The 21,971-nt window shown below is 39.1% G+C and overlaps 1 protein-coding gene across 10 annotated transcripts in view; it reads left to right on the top strand.

Moving 5' to 3' along the window:
- NRG3 (neuregulin 3) overlaps positions 1–21,971 on the top strand; it is a 366,191-nt gene that overhangs the window by 156,203 nt on the left and 188,017 nt on the right. For all 10 annotated transcript variants that reach the window (XR_014948838.1, XR_014948840.1, XR_014948839.1 and 7 more), the window contains exon 2: positions 8,180–8,309. Coding sequence is in view for 5 of the 10 variants with exons in the window: in XM_085554946.1 (XP_085411072.1) it covers positions 8,180–8,309 (130 nt within the window). In the remaining 5 variants the exon portion in view is untranslated. The remainder of the gene's footprint in view (positions 1–8,179; positions 8,310–21,971) is intronic.

Below are 21,971 nucleotides of genomic sequence, written 5' to 3'. Positions count from 1 at the left end.
TGCCGGTTGCCAACAGGGCTCACTTGGGGTCCCAACACAGGCTTATCCCCTGCCCATGACAAGGAGTGGCATAGGGTCTGGGAGCCATGGCCTTTCATCAGGTCTGATCAGGACCTGACCTATTGGAGTCTGTTTGGTCAGCTGATGGTCTCCAATCCGATTTTCTAGATGATTTAAACTAAACAGTGCACCCAGGAGGAGAGCATGTGGGCACAGCTCAGGCCCTTCCAGTCCTCCCCCCTCTTTAAGCGCACGAAGACGCCCCTTCAAGGTCTGATGTGCATGCTCCACAATATTTTGGTCAGTGCTGTTGCCAGGAATACTGAAGGTATGCTTAATGCCCCAAGCTGTACACCAGTCTCCAAAACATGCACTTCTATATCCTGGGCCATTGTCAATCTTTAACTCCTGGGGTGCACCCTTGACAACTCAAACCTCTGGGGTTCACCCCTGCAGGAAACGTGTTAGCTGAATGGCAACCTGGGCAATTCTGTACAATGAATGTTGTGTGCGACAACAACTGAAATGTGAAACATCCTGTGCAGCAACAACGCTGACTGACAGAACCGCCCACATGACACTTCAGCAGCGGCACACAGACCAACTGCAGCCATGCAGCAAGTGGCACCTGCACACTGATTCCCCCCTACAGCCCCGGATGCCGTCCCATCCACCTCTCCCACAAACTGCACCATTGGCTCCAGCGGCCACTCTCCAGGTCAGGATCACAATGGGAGTGTGGCAATGTCTGCACCATTATCCACCAGAAACTCCAGGGTCGTATGGGGTCAACAAACCCACAGTGTGTATGCAGACCCACAGTGTGTATGCACAGCTCCCTGACCCACCAGCACCAAACACAATCTACGGGCATTTATCTCAGGGATCAGATCGCACCCGGTCAGAATGCATTCTTGTGCCTTGATGGTCCAGCGTTCAGCAGCCTCGGCTGCTTCCCTCCCCAGATCCCAATCACTCGCAGCTTTACTTTGAGAGCTCGAGGATGCCTCACTACCTGAGGCTGACAACATTTTTATCTGCATTAACTCCATTTCAAAGTCTGCCTCCTCCTCACTAGTCGAGGACTTCTCGGAGCCACGCCGTTCTGCTTCCCCTCTCCTCTCTGTTTCCTCAGAGACCTTTTGTTGAGGGTATGGGGGCAGCATAGCGGAGAACACAGCCTGCTGAATAGGGACAGCCGCATCCACCACCAGTCCTGGCGGTTTCTCCCCCGGAAAATAGATAAACCCTCAGCCCCCCATACACCAGAGCCCTCCCGACTCATCCTCCCCTCACTTCAAATGTCCCATGGGGGGAGCCCACGGAATCTGGGGTTTTCTCCTCAGCTAATGAGGTCTTTTGTTTCTCTACCTCTTCTACTGCCTCTCCCTCTTTTGTCTCCTCTTGATCATCTACCTCCTGTTGTTGAGGTACTTCTCCTCCTCCCCCTTGGAATCAATAGGCCGCGAAGTACCGTGCCTCAGCGCACTGGGAACAGACAGGACTCACACAGTGTGTAACACCGAAAGTACAAGTTTAATGCCTTGCAACAAACCCTATATAGTGGTACAGGTGTCTGCCCTTGGCAGACACTCGTGACGTCCCTGACTCCACCCTAGGTGCATTCAGGCACCACCTACCCAATACCCAACAGGAAGGGGCACCAGAACTTCAGAGCTGTGCAAAAGCTCGGGGGTAGTGCTGGGAATAGAGCATCCACATCCTGGTTATACTACCCCTTGTCTCTGTTGGGGCTCCCAACTCCTCCCAGTCCCCACAGGAAACCTCTTCTCTATCTGATGCTCTCAACCCTGTGCTGAGTAAAGGGTTTATTCGGTGTGGTAGGAAAGGAAAAATCTCTGGTGCTTCAACAGAAAGAGAAGTATAAGTAATTAAGCCTTCGTTGTGTGTTGAGGTACACTTAAATTGCATGACTATTTCTTGATTATAGAAGGATCTGAACATTGCGCAAATTATTTTCCAAGTCTCTTACTTCTGTGAAAAGTACTTGGCTATGGAGTCTGTCTTGATCTGGAACAGTGACTGGAGCCTGTAGAATCAATGAATGAAGGGTTAGTGCTGCGTTTTGATGGGCCTGGCGTCTAAATGATATCAGCCAAGAAAATGGATTTAGTTTTGTTGACTTCGGATTTTTTTTCACTCTGAGATAATGGGCTCAAGAATAAAGGAGGAGGAAGAGTAAATGGTGCGTAGTCAGCCTTCTAATGCCTCTCTTAGCTTGCTCTGAAGTTGGGCATAGATCTTGACTCTCCCTGAGGCTTTCTGGAGCAGCCTCGTGCTTCTTCCTGGAGGAAAAATGGATGCGGTAGTCAGTGATATCATGAGAGATGAAGACCGTGGGCTGCTGCTACTGGCTGCATTTCTTGCCAGTTCTGCTACCTCTGAGCTGCAGCACAGGTGGGGGTAGGTAGGACTATCCACATATAACAGTACAGGTGTAGAATGGCTGTTTACGTAAGTTGACAGTGATAGTACAACGGGGAATGGTTTAAAACTGAGACAGGGGAGGGAGGTTGTATATTAGGAGGAAGTTTTTCACACAGAGGGTGGGTGGAACAGGCTGTCCAAGGAGGTTGTGGATGCTCCATCCCTGGAGGCATTTATGGCCAGGCTGGATGTGGCTCTTGGCAGCCTGGTCTGGTGGTTAGTAAACCAGCACATAGCAGGGGGGTTGGAGCCAGGTGGTGATTTTGGTTCATTTCAACCCAGGCCATTCTGTGGTTCTGTGATCTCAGCACTCTGTCATCTGTCACTCCTCTGGTCCTTGCTTCATCAGCACAGGGAGAGAGCAGATGGTCGTTATGTAAGAAACAGAAATATTGGGGGCACTAATATATATATTTTTGTGGTGTGTAATAATGGTTGCAACCCCACTTTTAAACTTCACTAAGTTATTTAGATCACCACACTTCTCTTATGTTTTCTTTTAAAATTCCCATTTGAGTGTACCAAATTTGAGAGTACAAAGTTCTGAACAACTTCAATTATTCATGAGGATCTCCAGCTGAATCCAGTTAAAAGTAGCAGTCCACCCTAAGCAGTGAGATTTCAGTTCTCTTGGGATCACTTGAAGCTGAGAATGAAAATTAAAGGAGAATGATTTTGATTTAAGGCAACTTACTTCTTTTCATTTTTGGTTCTGTTGATAAATAATGATTCAGCTTAGCTGCAAACTAGCATTCTCTTCAGTACCCAAACAAAGACAAAAATATTTCATCACAAACATCCTCATGTGCTTTTCTGTAGATCTGATACACAAGGATTTATTTTTTGCATTGCAGAGCACAGTTGTAATGTTGTGCTTGTTTCCTTCTAGCATCTTTTTTTCTAAGTTGTGATTGCATCGATGCATCAACTCTATTTTGCATCTCAGAAAAAGTCTTTTGTTTTTATTTGCCCTGTTGATTTTATTCTGGCCTGCAAGCCATTGAATTTAACTGCATTTTGGATGTTCTGTCTAGAGCTGATCCATGTCCCCTTTTTGATACAGTGGTGCTGCTCAGGCTCCACCACTTTTGTTTCCTCTGATGATGCTGGTTCAGCTGGGCAGGCTTGAGAGGCAGCTGGGGTGAAAGGAAAGAGCAGCAGTGAGGATATGTAGGCACAATTTTGGCTACCCTGCTTCTTCACTGCATTATTCTGTGAATTAAATTCAGATCAATTAAGGAGAAGTTCTGTAGAGGGTACCCAAAAACGTGGCTGATTGGCAAAAAGCACTCTGCGCCTGGAGCTCCCATCATAGCTGTCACGACTCAGTTTAGAAAAGAACTCATTTTTTACCAAGTTAGTTACATAATCACTGAATTGTAGGGGTTGAAAGGCACCTCTGGACATCACTTAGTCCAACTCATCTGCTGAAGTGGGTTCCCTGCAGAAGGTAGCACAAGAGGGTGTCCAGATAGGTTTTGAATTTCTCTTGGAATATCACAAGAGAAGGAGATTCCGCAGCCTCTCTGGGCAGCCTGTTCAGTGCTCTGGCACTCTCACAGTTGAATAAATAAATTCTTCATTGTGTTTGAGTGGAACTTCCTGTGTTCCAGTTCGTGCCCGTTGCTCCTGCACACCACTGAGTCCCACCCACTTGATTCCTACACTTCAGATATAGTCATCACCATTAGGTGTGCATTGTTGCTGTTTTTTTCCATCTGGAGGAATACAGTGACACGCTTTTGCTTCACATGCGCTTGGATGTCAGATGCCATTCAGTCAGACTGCCCCTCTGCTTTAATCTGTCACATGGCAATGAAATGTGAATATGCCCAGAGATGTGGTGGAAGCTGTGTTTGTGGAGATGCTCAAAGTCAGGCTGTACTGGGCTCTGAGCTACCTGATCTGGCTGCAGATGTCCCAGTTCAGTGCAGGGAATGTGTATAAAATAGTGTTGAATAATTATTTGTTGTTTGAGATGTGTTCAGTAACATCAGTTTCTAAGTCCGGAACATAGCAAGCTTAATGTGATGAGTGGGAATGCTTGCTCCTACTACAGACTACCTAGAAATAGCTGCCATGTATGTTACTGTTTTCCAGGATATTTTAAGTTTCACACACTCTCTCTTCCTGTGTTTGCCCTCTTTAATTACAGGTTTATTAATATCATAGCACAGCACTGGAAACAATGACTCTAGGAGCCTTGAATGGGGGAGGTGGTATTTATAGTATCTATATTATGCCTTGTAGAGCATTCAATAGATCAGCTGTGATGAATCATCCTGTGCTGGTATAAACATGGTGAGAGAAATTAATGGGAGATCGTAGAAATCCAAGTCGCTGCACATCTTTAGATAATAACAAAATATAATAACATTTGAAAACTTTCTAATGACATTGTCTTCAGCACTCCCAAATGATTTCTTTCTCAGCCACTCCAGGGATCTTCGAGCCTTCCTTTGAAACCTGAAATCTTGATCATTTGGTTCTTAAATCAGAGACGTGACAGCAATATATCCAGATCTGGAGTAGGAGAGATGCACATAAGGCTTTGCAGATAAAATGAGACGGTAAAAATAGACCAAAAGCACCTAGACATTCTTTATTCCTTTTTAGTTAGAAAGATTCCAGCAGAAATCAGTGTCCCCTGGTGCTTTTAAATGAAACACATGGACACATAGCAATTATTAAAAAAAAAAAAAAAAAAAAAAAGGTAGAGGTAGGATGGGGGGAACAAAGACCTTAGGGGGTTATGGATTTTTGGCATTTATATACTAAATTTAAGATCTGAATGCTTAACAGAGGCTCCCTTTTGTAACCTATAAATTTTTGAGTCTGGCACCTGTGTGCAAAGAGTATGAATAAATTAAGACAAAATAATTTTGTGAATGCTGAAGTTTAGTAGCTGATTAAAAGAGAACCCTTGGAAGAAATTCTGACTTAACGATTAAGTAGTGGATATTTAGCAAGCTCCTAAAGGACGGGGCCATTCAAACATCAGTTCAGTGGTCAAACAAAACAAGAGAATAAAATGTAATAGAAAAGGGATTGAGATAACTAGGTGATCTTTACAGTGTTATCAGTTGCTTTGTTCCTTCTGTAGTTCTGTTTTGAAGAAGCTTTTAGATTTATTTTTTTCAATGTTTTAATGAAGCCACATCTACGTTAAAAAAGTCTGATTATGAATGCAATGTGAAATGAAAACAGCAGCATGGTTTTAAGCTTCCTGAAACCGTACGTTGCATTTCATTGATTTAATCTTGAGTAATACTGAACAGAGAAGTGAATAGATTAAGACAGTACCAGGCCTCCAAAGAACATGTTTTAATCTAAAACTTAAACATGCTGACATAGACCAGGCAATTTTGAGTGGAAGAGGATCTTTCTTCTCAGAGCGCAGCAGTGAAGTAGAACTGGGTACATCGCCACTGCAGAGATGTGCTGTGGGGTACTACGTGCCTCCTTGTTCTTCCTACCGGCCTTTGGGGATGTCTCAGATTGCTTTGTTCTTTGTAACATGACCACCCTCATAAGGCTATCTGCATGGATAGTTTTTTTCAGGGTGAGCTGACAAGCAGTGACCTGTTCCATAAAGCATGTGGAGCTGAGATACTGCTCATCACACACTTCCAGTTGCCTATGATCATCAGCTTAATTAGCACAAGTGTTTCCAATAATGCTATCGCTAGTTTTCTGTATTTAAAAGGAGTAGCAATAGACTGCTGTTGTGTGCATGTGTGTTAAAACAAATTACGTAGGTTTTCAGTGACAGTACAAATGTTCCTGCATGAAGCTGGCCTGAAAAGGTGACTGGATGTTTGTTTCAACCTGAAGATATTGTTATATAAAACCTGATCATTCTTGAAATGTCAGCGGATGTGCTTGTCACAGTTTGCATTTACATCTATCTCTCATGGCTTCCAAAATTCAGTTTGATACGTTTCACTATGGGGCTTGCTTGCAGCCCTTAAGGAAGTGCTGTTTTTTATAGCCTCTACATTTTCCCCTAAGTTCCACTACACTGCATTTCTGAAAGATGATGATGTTTGTCATCTTAAGCAAAGTAGCAGGGAGTGTAGCGGGACTTCTCACTCTCAATCTGTGTAATTATTTGAAGGGAGAAAGTTCACATTTATTTCTTTCTTTTCTCCTAAGAACTTTGACCTAAAATTATTTCTCTTTGGGACTATAAAGTGTGGATTACAATTTCATTTTCATCTTGAAAGTGTTTTATTAATCTTCCTCGACTTACGGTGGGTGACAAGAAAGCCTTTTAGTGCTGTTTTCCTTAAAATACTGTAACAATTAATGGTCACATTGCAAGCTTTTTGGACTGGAGATATCAATTGTGAAGTATCCTTCTTTATTGTTCATAGCTAATTCTTTTGAGGATGAAAACATATCCATCTAATTTTTTTTAAATGTACATTTATTTCCTTAAATATACCTGCAATATCTTACATATTGATGTATTTTAGTAATTCAGTGCTTTATTAGCTTTGTTACTTGCTTAGTGGGTATTTAGCTTCGTTTTTAGTTAAAAGCAAAAAGTTAGTATGTTGCTGTAATTTACAGTTTGCAATATCCCACGTGTGTCAAACACTCATTCCTCCTGCAATAAAAGAACATTCTTGCTTGTCTTCATGACACACTAAATTATTCTCTTATAACTTCAGAGTGCATTAATATATTAGGTCTTGCTCCTTGTCCCACCTAAGGGAATAAGAATTTAGATTTTGAAAATAAAGGGTATTGTCTACTTGGAAAAACATGCTTTGTTAGAAAATGCTGACTTGATAGGAGGGAATTGACGTGTTTTTCGGTCAGACTCCTTCCTCTGACAAATTTATTTTTTTTGTTCATTTATCCAACTGGGTTGGAAGGGTAAAATTAATGAATTAGAAGGCAGGGATGATGGCGTATTCTGACATGCTGATAGCCTGTTCCAGATATCATCATCTAACCAAGCATGCCAAATTTACTGGTTGTAGACTATCATGCAATGGCCTTCTTAGAATTTTAAGGGGATGGGGAGGAGAGAAGGTAAAGGCACCTACAGAAGATAAACTTGAAATTCAGTGGTTCCTTGTTTTGTTTTTTTTTGTACAATTCTAGGCCAGTTTTAGTGATTGATGTGTCAAAATAGCATTGTTTTTACCTTTAGATTTTTTTTTTTCATTGCATGCTCTTTTTGTATGTGTGCCTCCCTAAGAGCATGAGGTTTTTTTGTCAAGAAAAAGGTAGATATTTTATTTAAAACTGTATTGAGGTACATGAACATGAAAATAAACCCTGTCTATTCTTCTGGCTTTAATAAAACTGTAGTAATAGAGGATGAATCTGTGTTAATTTCTACAACATCACTGACAGCTACCATTGTTAAAAAATGTGAGATACTAAGAAAAATGTATGATAATTTTAACTTTTTGTTAACATGTTTTGAAAGTTGAAGTAGTTAGAAATTATACTCAATTTTGATTCAGTTCCTTTTTTTTCCTGCCAGTATTTCCAAATGTAAGATTCTCTTTGTGAGTCTTTTAAGAAGCTTTACTGACAAGAACATTACCTTCACATTGAAGGTTGCTTAACTTGTGCTTTTGCTGTATGTTAATTATTTAGACTGTCTTGATCAGTAGAAGTTACAGTGACTACGTGTATTACATGTAAAAACATTCAGTTTTAAAACATGTAGCCTTAAGGCATTTATTTCCTTTTGTTTTTTTCTCCACAGATACTACAACGTATTCCACTGAGCGATCTGAGCACTTTAAGCCATGCAAAGACAAGGATCTTGCATACTGTCTCAATGAAGGGGAATGCTTTGTGATTGAAACCTTAACAGGATCACATAAACACTGCCGGTAAGTCATTTGCTAAGTCATTTATTTAAAGAAATAAAACATATAATAATATTCTAAGGAGACAGCATTGGAAAAAGATATAAGGATTTAGTCTTAGAATGCTATGAACGTGAATAGAAGTTGCTTTTGGTTGCCTACCTCACTATTGTGGTGGTTTTTTTGTTGGTTTTTATATATATATATATATATATATATATATATATATATATTTGTCCTACTGCAGATAATGTAATAATTTAATGTAGATTTAAAAAAAAAAAAAAAAAAAAAAGCGCCACAGAATAAACAAGAGTTGAATTACTTTTATAGATACAAGAAGTACTTTGTGTTCTGTTGATGTAGGCAAGTAAGAAGTATTGGGTTTTTTTTTATCTCTTCATTTAACATAGAATAGTCGTGTGTTCCTCTAAATACCTGAACTGTCTCTTACTTTGTGTACTCAGAGTTACTCCAAGTCATAATGGCTGCATGCGCACCTATGATCTTTAAAAGATGCAATAAGTTGTATGCTCAGTTGTTCTTAGAATTTAGGTTTCTTAGTTCAAACTATTTGAAGATAAAATGGGCTGTGATGGCTGTCTGAACCTGATGGGTGGCTGCCCAGCAGTTTTTCGCTGATGAACTTCTAATAATGTCTAGAAAGTTCTCGAATGTGTGTCTGAGTATCAGAAATAAAAACCCAATTGCCAAATATGGTTTCCGTGGATCTGGTGGCCAGTACAATGGACTGGTTTACAGAAGGTTGTTTTTTTTAATGTTCCTTAAAATTAAGGAAATAAATAAATAAATAAATAAAGGCATCAGAAGTATTCAAACCATCATTTAAATAAGTGGTCCAAGGTCATATGTGTGATATTTTATTCTACTCTGAAGTTATGGTATTTGATGTGCACGAGATGCATTTAAATTTATGCTTGAATTCTAAGCTGGCGATGCAAATACAGTATGTGTGTTTATGTTATAAATCATATCAAGTGTCTAAAACGCTCAGAAGCTTTACTGAATCATTTTGGACCATAGCAGAAGCTTTGTCAGGTAGGAGGAGAAAATGACAAAAGCATTTGCACCTGGTGTGAGAGACTGATGCGTGTCTCCTGACAGACATCAAGATTATTTCTAAGAATTCATTTATTTTAAGTCTGTTCTGTTTTTCCCATACAGTTGTATATGCTTCAGTGGTGATTTCCCTTCTTCGCTTTCTGTTTTATTATGCCATGTTTATTTAATTACCGTGTGTTTAATTATGGAGAAATCTAAACTTTTCAACTTGCATCATACCAGTTTACAGGTATTGTTTTTTTCAAAGCAGATATCTTTCTCCTTCATTTAAGTGTCATGAACTGCGAACAAATAAATTACACCACTGAAGTGTTGATGTTTTAAAATAAAAATTCAAATTGGACAATCCAATATATACATATTTACAGGACCAGGAAGTAATGAATATAAGAATTCATTAGTCTGATAAACTCTTTAAGTAATTTTTGTGCACTAGGTAACTTCTAGTAAGCTCAGTGGATTGGGCTGTCATTATCTGCAAGAGTTGATTTCATAAAAAATCTGTCTTATTCTTGCTTGACGGGATTTTTTCCCATTGTTTACCTTGTCCAAATTGTTTTAAATTTGCTGTGATTCTAATGCCACATTCTGACTAATGGCTAGAGGCTTTCCCTCTGGGCCTTTCCACTTAAGTAGGCCAGAATGCTGATCTTTTGTTCTCTCCAATGGAGTGTAATTTTTCTTCATCATATTGTTTGCTATTTTTCCATTGGGAAATACAGGTATCCTCTGTGAATTTGTTAGCTCTGGTGTGATCTCTGAGAATGAAACATCTGATTATTACAGAGGTTACTCGGAAGCATCCAACACGAAAAGATGTGTATATGGGAATAAAAACTCGTTTCCTAAAATTTAAAACGTGGTGAAGTGGTTTTAATGCTTTCCTTAAAGGGGCATGAACATGTGAGCAGCTTGTCTGATATCTCTTTTTATGGCACTGATACGTATGTCACTAATGACTTCTAGATCAATTTATTTAGAATCAGATTTTCACAATGTTCAATTTGTAGATAAACAATTTAATTCGACCTTCAAATCGTGTATCTAGCTCAGTAGCTGACTGTCTCAGAACTGGTGCTGTAGTGAGCAGGATACAGGGGTTTTCTGTCCGCAGCTTAGAACTGTGCTCTGAAATAGCAGCTGGAATTTGCTCCTACAGAAATCAATCAATCAAAAAAACAACAAAAACAAAACAAAACAAACAAACAAACAAACAAAAACATTGTTACCATATTGGATTTGTCCTCAAGCCACAAGTGGGGGGGAAATATTAATTGTCCCTGAGAATGAAAGGGTTATGGAATTCCCTTTGCAATTAAAAGCATCATTTGAATATAGAATTATGAGGAGTGTGCAATGATACTTTATTCTTAAAATCAAGTAGCATTGTATATCCTCGTTAAGTGTCTGATTTTTGCATCTGTTCTGGGAAAGAGCACCAATTTACTGAAAAGGTAATTTGCCATGTGGAACAGATGCAGGCAGAAGACCTCAATGTCGCTAAAAACTCAAGTTGTGTTGAAAGGGTATTAGTAGACAATGAGCTTAAGCAACTGTACAGTCATTCATATGTGTGTGTTTAAGGACACGTGAATTACTGTTAAAGCAAGATACAGTTTGACTGGGGATGTAAAATGGCAGCTGGGTAGCAAGCGAGGTATGTTGAATACTCTTTATGCTATTTTAAATGTGTGACTCCAGTATTTATTTCTGTGAATGGCTAAAACAAACACAGGTTTGTTTTGAGGATAGAGTAAGTCAAGGGTAGGGAGACTGGATATTTGGCTTCTCCATATGTTGAAACTGCATTCCTGTTGCCTTCTTAAGAATTTAAATGGATGGTGAGGGTGCTTTTTGTGGCTGTTTACACGCGCGTGTATGTCAAGCAGACTGTCAATGCCTACATATATTCAACTGGATATTACATAAATGACTTTTTACCAGGAGAAACAAAAATTCTATATAATTTCTAAGACTGTCACTTCTGCTTCATGTTTAATTTTTCCCTCTTGTTCCTGAGTTGAGCCTTCCACCATTTCATGTCTCTTCATTCCTTTCCAATTATCATCAGATAATGGTAGTAGTGGTTCCCATTGGAAATAGGTTTATGGATGAATGATTGAATGTAGGTTTTGAGGGGCAAAGGGGAATGTACTGTTAGCTATTTCTTTCAAAAGAATCCATTAGGACTACTGTGTATGCAGTAGAAATCTAGGAGTGGCAGTGACCTCTAATGTACTCTTCATGTGTTTGAGCATATTGAATGAAAGATAATTGCTTTTGCCTCTTGTTCTTGTCGCTCATCTCTTTCGTCAAGAAAGCAGTGCACAACTGAAGTATGCTTCCTAACAGCATTTGAAAGAATAGATTCACAAATATACAGAAAACATCATTTATAGTTGATGAGAATATAGCAGATTGTACCTATAGAAGTGTTCTGTTTCAGTAGTATAATTTACCTTCCACGCATTGATCTGATTCTGAACTTGGTGATCTTACTCAATTTTAGATTTAAGTATTTCCATTTTATGCTTAATTGGTGGAAAGAACAATTCCGTCATTGTTCAGCTATGTTTAAAAAGCATTTTGAGACCCAAAGGATTAATTTCTACCTTCATGAAAGGTCAATTCAGAGAATGTTTGTACATTTAGCTATTATTGTCAGTCTTTTACATGTCAGTGGCTGTAATCCAGATGCTGCACTAGTTGTCAGTGCAAGCCGTGGGAGAAAGGTGTCAAGCGGGCCATAATTAGAACAGCAGGGCATACACTATGTGCACTTATCCGTAAGTTAAATATCTCAAATGACAAAATTAATCTTTTTTTTTCAGTTCAATGTCTCCTTCTCTAGATTTTTGCAGCCTGACCTAGTTGGTTTTTTTTTGTTTGTTTTTTAAATATAGTTGCCTTCTTTTGTGTTCACTGTGGATTACATTACGCACAGCAACCTTAGTCGGAATGCTTCTGTAAGTACAGCAAAAGCAGAATATTTTCTGCTTTTGCTCAGTATTGAATGGCAGCAAATAAGGAAAGCATTTTTTTGATGTCACAATATTATAAGGCTAGTTTAATAAAGAATAATCTGTTCCATCAAGCTGACTACACGGACAACCAGAAGCGTGTAAAGGAGGTAGAAATGTAACTTAGGACATATTGCATATCAAGGGCAATCAACAGACCTCTTGTGAAAATGATTGCTTTATGAACACGTCTACATTATATTTGTGCAGTCGCAAACATTAGCTGAAAATATTGCTATTTTTACTTATTTACTTCAGGAAAGCTGAGGTGAACCTGAAATAGTACATTAGGTGCTATTAAGCAACTACATTTTTGTGTGGGTATCACATTACATTGCTATTGCATCACTTGCTTATGCAGAGGCACTGTTAAAATTCATGGTTGCCTTTAGCAGTGCAGCTGTTTCTCCTTAGCTCAAGTGAAACATCCTCTGTGCCTGATACCTCATGGCTGTGAGATGTCAGGAGGCAGAACTTCTTGCCAAACAGTCATTTCACATTTGGGTAGTGATATGCAAATGAATTCATACCTGTTTTTTTAAATAATTTCAGATTTGTTCTTAATATCATTTAACTACTTTTCTGCCTCGTGCGTTTCTGGTCTAGTTTTGCGTATTAGATTTCTTTCCAAAAATAATAATAAAAACTCACTAGTGTGCTTATGGTACACACTTTCTCAAGCTCCTTCTTGAAAATTAGTACTACACTTTGCATGGCTTATTTGTTATGTACCTCTTTTTTTTTTTTTTTTCCCCCTTCTTTTAAATATGCTTACATATGAACTGTGAAGAAGTCTGATATCTAAATCTGAGAATTAATAAAGCCATGACAGTGTGAGCCTGAGAGATCTGTGGAACTCTTAATTGCTACCTGGGATACTTTTTTGTCTCATATGATTTTTATCACTTGGTTTGAAATTGTATGTAATTAACATGTAAGATTCTAGCTCACTTAATTAGAACTAGTTAATCAGGATTCAAGTGTTAAAAAAAAAAACAAACTAAAAGCGCAAAAAATTTGTTAACTTCTTTCCTTGGTGAAAAAGTACAAGAACATATTATGTTGTAGACACGCTAAGTACAGTTGTATTCAGCAAAACCTGATTCATGCTATCATAATTGAATATTCAGAAGATAGAGGCTCTCAAGAAAGCTGCTTGTCGAAGTACTGTAATTATTGATTAATTTTATCAACCTCAACACTCCATTATAGTGCTTTTTATTTACGTATTTTCCCCTAGATTATTGCTTTTGACAGATGCTTGTAGCTTGTAACTTGTGCTGTAGAAATTACTTCCATCTTGAAATATATTAGCAAATTCAAGTTTTAAGAAATTGAATTGCCTTCAGATGCCCAAAAGGCTCTGTGTTTTAATGCTGGTACAAAATTAATAGTCCATTCTGTCCTGTTCGTAAAATTTCTTCAGATTAATAGAAGGAAGAAGAAATACTTGAAACTTAAGTCAGCAAAGAGGAATGAAGAACTGGAATACATTTTCATTCCCAAAATACAAAGCGATGAATGTAAATGCATTTTCAGCTATCAGAAAGTACGGGAAATCAAAGATAATGACTGAGCGTAGCCCCTGCCTATTTTTCTTGTTGCTTTTTTTTTTTTTTTTTTTTTTAAGGCCTCATGTTACTAATTCTCAGATAAACAATTGACAAAGCCTGATAGTTATCAAGTATTGGCATTTCCCAAGAAGTAGTTTCTATCAGAACTGTTATGAGTAGAAGTGAAAGTGAAGCTGTTTCAATGAATGTAGTGGACTTGTCACTTTCTGAGGCTGTGGAAAATGAAGAGACCTGATTCAACCTCTTTTGACTTTGGCAAGACCCCTTCAAGTAGACTGAATGAAGTGCTGATCTGTAACCTTGAATTTTGGTAGATAGAAGTGAAAAATGGAATTGCCAGTTGAGCAGCTGAGCCAGCTCAGTCTTGTGGCTGCTAATAATTGTTAGATCTCTTGAACTGGCCACAAGGTGGGAAACCATAGTGTAGTAGCATATAAAGGCTTGATGAGCAAACACACTTAATACAGATAGAACCTTAATTATTATCACTGTGCTTATGTTGTTCTGAAAAGGCTGTGCCACTAACCAATAATGACATCTAGATTGTACAGCCCATCTCCAATGACAAAGATTACTCAAGTCTAGAAATGTCCTTGAAGCAAGTTGATTTGTTAATGAAAGAGACTCTCTGGACTGCCTCTTTATTTTTTTAATTTCAAGGAAAATGAAGTCATGTGACCTAGAAAGGGCTATTATTCAGCACATGCTGTCTGAAATATAAAATAGAAAATGGAGAGGTTAACTCTGAAAATTGGAACAATTCAAACAAACGATAAAAACCTTCCCCTGCAAGGAAATATTTCATGAATTTATTAGAGTTGTTGGTTATCCCCTTTCCTACTCCCCCTTTCCTTTTCAAACACTGGAATTTGAAAGAGCAATGCATAGCGTCCATAGCACGTACAAAAAAACATTCGTAAAAAAGGAGGCCTTAAAAATGTAGGCATAAATATTGATGGCATATATTGGATCTGTCTTGAATCTAAAATACGTGAATATTTTGCCATCGAACCATGCTTCTAAATTAAATTGGAAATGAGTTAGGGTTGTGGTGTTGTTGTTATACCTCCCTAAGGTGGGAAGGAATTTCTTTAGTGTCTGATGCAGAAATCTGAAATCTCTCATTTTAATTCTCATCGTTTCCAGTGTCTTAAATATATGGGAAGCAGCAGCATTTCCAGACTAATGCTTTCTGCAGATGTTTTCCCAAATGGTCTACTGGAAAAGAAAATCTTACTAGAACAACAAATAAGCCTTGGACAATTAATTGAGTCACTTCAATATAAACAAGTATCAACAGTATCAAAATGATATCTACCAGAAATGTAATCCATCAGTACTCCAAATGTATCTAGCTGAGAACATATAAAAACACTCCTACCTGCCATTGTTTCCTCTGCAAAGAAAACCCTTCTGTGAAGGACAGAACTGTTTTTCTTTTGTTGTCTCAAAGCTTGCTTTGTGAGGCCTTTCTGATGATAAGACTCTGACTGGCGACTGCTAACTATCTAGGAGGGTGAATGGTGGATGTTATTGTGCCACAGTACCTCTGCTTATGATTGCAAACATAAGCAGAAGCAGGACAAGCAGTCTTCTTCAGGGGTGCTGCTCAAAGGAGCTGACCACTGCAGAAGGTGATAAAGCTTGTGTCTGGCAACAGAGACCCCCCCTCCCTGATGGCTTATTTGTGGGCCAGGAATGTCACAAAAGCTGGTTTTAAACCATTTTCCTGATTGTTTAGAAGTTCAGTGTTTGCTCGAGATATGTTCCCAAAAATGCTGAGCTTTAATCCTCAAACTTCAAAGAAGAAGAAAAACAACCCACAGAAATGGGGGATAAAAGGCCCTCACTAAACTGGGGACTTTGGAGACAAACTCCCAAAGACACCTTTGACGTAGAGTTCCCTGAGGGGAAAACCTCTTCTGAAGAACCCCCAAGGCTGGCTTGCTGTGGAGCTTCCTGGCTTTCTGCGGTGATCAGACGAGTTGCTGAGATCAATGGACCTACTGTGTACCTCACTGGACCCACAGTGGTGACTATCTCTTTTGCTCTCTACAGAGACTCCTTGCTTATATTTCCTACCTTTTGTAACGCCTATCTTCCCTTCCCCATCTCCCCCCCCCCCCCCCAAAAAAAAATGGCTAGGACTTTAATAAACTGGTTGGACCAACATTTGAACCATTGCTTCTTAATCTCACGCCAGGTATACACATATCAAAGAACCTTGCCTCCCTCCTATAAATTGGAGTGAGACACCTTCTTAACACCTAGATAGGAATGGAAAAAGTGTGGCAAAAATGTGTGGGTTTTGTACTGTTATAGAAGCTGAGGTATTTAGAATAGATGTAAGGTAAATGTAAATCAAGTGTTGCATGTAGGTTAGAGTGAAGAGGTAAATAAATTGATTCACGTACTTAACCCATTTCTGGTATTGTAGCAAATTGGTCATTTGAATTGGAAAATAAAATGGCTTGGAATTGAAGCAGTGTAGGCAGGGGTGAACTCCTCCAGCAACTTGGAGGTGGTATCTACTGAGAAACGGTATTTTCATAGGTCTCTCCAAAAGGCAGTAATGGGAAATATTTTTTATGCTGTTTTTGCGTTTACCACTTTGTTAGGTAGCAAACAGGATTTAGACAATTGAAGTAATCTAATGTCAAGCCGTGGGTAATAATTTTAATCTGACTTGAATCAGTATACAAATTTAAGGTCGAGCACCTGACTGCTTGAGATGGCTTTGGTGTGCCATCGTAATCATGTTAGCTAAATTATTAAAATAGGAGGCATATATGATGATGGGAAGCAAAATACAGACGTACTCTGTGTTTTTTTCCAGAGGTCAAGTCCCTGCTGTAAATGACTGAGAGTATATGAAAATATAGTTTGAAAAATTTAGCTAAAACTCTTTTGCCTGTTTCGCGATCTGGGTTGTTAAGTTGGACCTCATTGGAGTGTACTATCAGTAACCAGTTAGGAAACAATGTGGGGCTGTCAGTAAGCTCCGTGAAAAATCATAGAGGGGAAAGTGTCACTGCCTTCCAGCACTGGTTCTGTTTGCACTTAGAAAGCTGCAACTCATGAAAGCAGTACAGATATTTTGGAGCTGGAAATAAATGTCTGTAAATTTCTTGACTATTTGTGCAAGTGGGATTTTTGTCATCCAGAGTATTGGAGAGCCTTCAGATTGTTTTTCCTATGTGTGTTAATTCAGGCTTATGATGTCATTTAGCGGCACTGCAATGATGGAGGACAGATATATGAGTAGTATAGCTCCTTCAAAACTATAAAAGGATACTCTTTAAATAAAGAAGGAAGGCATTTAATTGTATTTTTTCCCTTAATACCTGATTCTGTTTGATCCAGTTCAATTCACAGACAACAGAAGCATGCAGATCAACTTTCTTCAGTAACTTTTCAATTATCGTTCAGATCAAAGAATCATAGAATGGCCTGGGTTGAAAAGGACGGCGTTGATTATCTAGCTTCAACTCCCTCTGCTATGTGCAGGGTTGCCACCTACCAGACCAGGCTGCCCAGAGCCACATCCAGCCTGGCCTTGAATGCCCCCGGGGGTGGAGCATACACAGCCTCCTTGGGCAACCTGTTCCAGTGAGTCACCACCCTCTGGGTGAAAAACTTTCTCTTTATATCCAACCTAAACCTACCCTGTCTAAGTTGAAAACCATTTCCCCTTGTCCTATCACCATCTATTCATGTAAACAGCCGTTCCCCCTCCTGTTTATACACTGCATTCAAATATTCGAAGTAATAAAAGAATAGGGAATATCTAAGACATAAGTGTCTGGTATAGTCCAGGGCAGAAATTTATAGAAAGAACACATATATTGGTCTGGTAGGCACTTCTAACATGAAATTATGTATTTAAAGGCTTTTGCATCTTGAGAAATGCACAAATTAAAAGAGATTGTAGAAAAGTAACTTCTGGTGGGTAATATTTGCTATTATGGATGTTGGAGGAGAAAGATAAATTTCAGGACTTGGTATGATTGCACGTACGATAATCATGTACTTATACCTCACCATTAATTATTGGAATAAGAAAGAGAACTTGTGAATGAACTACATTTTAGTTAACTTTTTCATTTCCATGGGAAGAGTTTTTTAATATTTTGTTCTAAATTTTATTAATTGTACTTGTGGTCTGTGAATTTGCTGAGTTAGGTCTTTCACTGTGCTTCGCAACTGAGGAAGTTGAAACAAAAAGTTACAAGCAGGGAAGTGTTTATGAAAGCTTAAAAGTTATGAGAACATCCTTGTGGTACGAGGTGATTGATTTGTCTGCTGAAAAGCACTGTGAGTTTCAACAGAGCTTCAGTTCTGACTAGAACCACAATATTTTATTTAACACGTGTGCTTTAATAGTCTGCGGAGTATAACTAGCGAAGTAATTGAAGTTATGCTTTTTTTTTTTTTTTTTTTTTTTTAGTGATGATTGTTTAACGTGAAATGTAGTTTTAATGTGCTGCCTTGAAATTCAGTGAGGTATTATGAGTATACTAAGAAGTTCTTCCACAAGAAGAGCCAGGTATTTATTGGTTATTAATCACCACGTTCTGCTAGAAAAATGACTGAGCATGAACCAAAACTGGGGCTGGCTGAGTGGCAGTGGTCCTAGCTTTAAAATAAATGCAAATAGGAAAACAAGTATTTCTACACAGATTTCTGCATTTGTAATTATTGCTTTCTGAATACTACTGTGTCTTCATATCATAGTATGTGTTATCATCCTGGCAAGGAGCTGAGAATGCTGTAGTTCCCTGCTTGAAAGAAGAGAACCTGCAAGGTTTAGTAAGGCCTAAGATTTTGGAGTGGGACTTGGTGCAAAGGTTGAAATCATGCTGCGCTTTTACTCCTGCCCTTCTTTTTTGTTCTTATTCTCCTTCTACTCTCTACATATCTATGAGTGCCTTACTATAGTGTTCAGATGATAAAAAGGTTCAGGTGTTCAGAGTCTACTGCCATTTAAGAACTCCAGAGGAGAGCAATTTCATGTGCAGTTTCATAGAGTAGAATCATAGAATTGCTCAGGTTGGAAAAGACCTTAAAGATCGTTGAGTCCAACCACAACCTAACCATGCTACTCTAACTCTAATAGCCCTCTGCTAAATCATGTCCCTGAGCACCACATCCAAACACATGCAGGGATGGTGACTCAACCACCTCTGTGGGGAGCCCATTCCAGTACTAACAGCCCTTTCTGTAATAAAGATTTCATCCTAAATTTCTTGTAATGACTGAAGCTCATCATAGGTCTCATGGGGATAAGCAAGTCTTTAAAATGCGGCATTTTGTAATCTTTTTCTTTTTTTGCTTTCTTTGTTATTTTTCAATTATAAGAGATTCCTTTCAAACATTTATTGTAGCCAAAACAGAGAAGTTAGGCAACTTTACCAGTGAAAGCTGTGATAGCTGCTGATGAGCAAATGCTGATCAGCTGTGAGGATTCCAGAGGAAAAAGAAATGGAGAATGAAAATTTTGATGAGTGTACAGACAACATGGGAAACAGAACACTGAATAAGCCAGCAACAGTTAAGGGAGGTTAAGCACCTAAATATGGAGGCTTGTATTCAAGCACTATCAAGCACTAGTTTCTCTGTGCTGAGTGAAATCATGTAAGTAGAAGTCGTCTATAAATATGGGGTGCTACTTTTGTGCTAAACCACTTTTGCATCAGCTCGTTAACAAAAAATAATGCAAAGTCATTGGAACTTATTTTACTGTATTGTCCAGGGTCTACTGTGGTCCACTTGCTTTGTAACTGGTTCAACAAGTTGGAATAGCTTTCAAGCTTCTTGCAGCGAATCAGTTAATGGTACTGAGCAGAATCTTAGAATGACTTGAGAAGGGACCTCAAAGATCAAGTTCCAACCCCTCTGCCACAGGCAGCGTTGCCAGCTGCTAGATCAAATGCTTGATCAGATTGCCCAGGACCCCATCTGACCTGGCCTTAAGCACCTCCAGGGTCTAGGCATCCTCAGCCTCTCTGTTTCAGCACCTCACCACTCTTTCAGTAAAAATCTTTACCCTGACATCTTATCTAAATTTCTCTTAGTTTATTTTAAAACCATTCACCCTTACCCTATCACTACCTGTGTAAAACAAATTGATTTCCCCCTTGTTTGTGAACACTAGAGGTCCCTCTGCAGCCTTCTCTTCACCAGACTGAACAAGCCCAGTTTCTTCAGCCTGTCTTCACAGGAGAGTGTTGATAGCCCTTGGATCATCTTTTTCTTTTCCCTATTCTGGACTCTCTCTGAAAGCTCCACAACGTTTCTCTTGAGGGCCTCAGAATTTGTTGCAGTGTATTCCAGCTGAGGCCTCATGAGGTCAGAGTAGAGGGGGTCAATCATCTCCATTGCCCTGCTGGCCGCCCCTCTTGGTAGTGAACTCGGGATGCCATTGGCTTTCCTGGCTGCAAGCACACAGTGGTGGCTTACGATAACTTTTTCAAATGCCAGGACTTTTAAGTACTTCTCAGCAGGGCTGCTCTCAAGAAGTTCTTCTCCCATTCTGTTTACACATCTGGATTACTCTGACCCAAGTGCAACATCTTGTCCTTGACTTTCTTGATCCTTATTAGGTTCACGCCTTTCAGGGTCCCTTTGGTTGGCATCCTTTCTTTCTGCCGTATCAACTGCAGCACACATCTTGGTGTCAACAGACTTCCTGAGGGTGCGCTCAATCCCTTATCTGTGCTATTGATAAAGATCCTAAAGAGTAAAGGTCCCAAGACGGACCCCAAGAAGAACATGACATCACAGGTGGTCTGAGAGAGCATTTATTAATGAGATAATGATCTAGTGGTAAAGAAAGCATATGATTAAATGGACCCAGAAAGAAGCATTATCTCCATTCTGCAGTGTTGGTTCAAATCATATGCAACACTGGGGGAAATAATGAGGGATAGTAGTGGAGAAAAAGATGCTTGGGGTTTTTTCCTTTCTTGATTACTTTGACTTTTTTGATACTTCTGTTCAGGAAGGATAAGCATCTGTTGTTGTGATTCTCTGTTGAGCTGATAGCAAAACAATTTGAGAGATAACCCAAGTGTTGAGTTATCTCTGCATTTTGAGTGGGACAGAGAGGTAAGCGTGTGTATATTGGAACATTAGGATTTCCTGCTTTTCTGCGACCAGGAGCCACAATGAATTTTTCTGTTAGGGCTTTTTTTTTTTTTTTCCTTTTTCTTTTTTCCTTTTTAATTCCTCACATATCTTTTCCCCTTACTTGGAGAGCTGTGGGGGGCTTAAAGTTGCATTTTCAACATGTCTCCTTCCCTACAAAGGCTCCTAGATTCTTGACCTGTGGATTTTAATCAGTTTCACCCATGGGTAAGCAAAATGCTTTGTCTGAGCCCTGCTATAGCCTGGGGGGTGAGTGTTGTCAGTGGCTTCCTTTCACATCTGTTGGAGCATCTTCTTCCAGGTTCCATGTGATGCAGTTTTTGCTAGCAAGAATTTAAAGGGAGAAGGAAACCTACCGGTGAAGAATGCCAAGTAATTAAGGAAAATGGCTTCTTTTATCAACATATCCTGCTGAATACTAATATAAAAAGTTAAAAATAGAGGCTGGGAAAAAGGTAGATGCTTAAAATTGAAGATGTGTTATTACTACAATATTTTTTGTGCGATAACTTCATTGCTTACTCTTACAGAGCAAACAGGATTTATATGTTACTTGTGATGATTAAAGGAAAAAAAAAAAAGGTTATGCAAGAATGGCAAGGAACATAAATCTATTCTACAATGCCTTAAAAATTAGCATGTTGTTTATCAGAAGAGTGAGCCCGTAATGGAATGCTCTCATACCCAAGAATAATTCACAGGGAATTTTTTTTCAGTATGCTGCTCTTCTTAAAGCCATAAACTAAGGCAGCTGCCTCTCATGCAGTAATGGCTGTTCTGTTGCAGAGGGTAGAAGGCAAGTGCCAGGACTGTCTGAAGAGGTGAATTAAAAGGCCAAGTGAGGTTATTCACAGCCAGTGTTA

This window comes from Coturnix japonica, chromosome 8 (genome assembly GCF_054131305.1).
Source record: "Coturnix japonica strain WE chromosome 8, WE-NBRP24, whole genome shotgun sequence".
NCBI lineage: Eukaryota > Metazoa > Chordata > Aves > Galliformes > Phasianidae > Coturnix > Coturnix japonica.
Note: the sequence above shows the minus strand (reverse complement) of the source record. Positions and strands in the feature narration are given on the sequence as shown.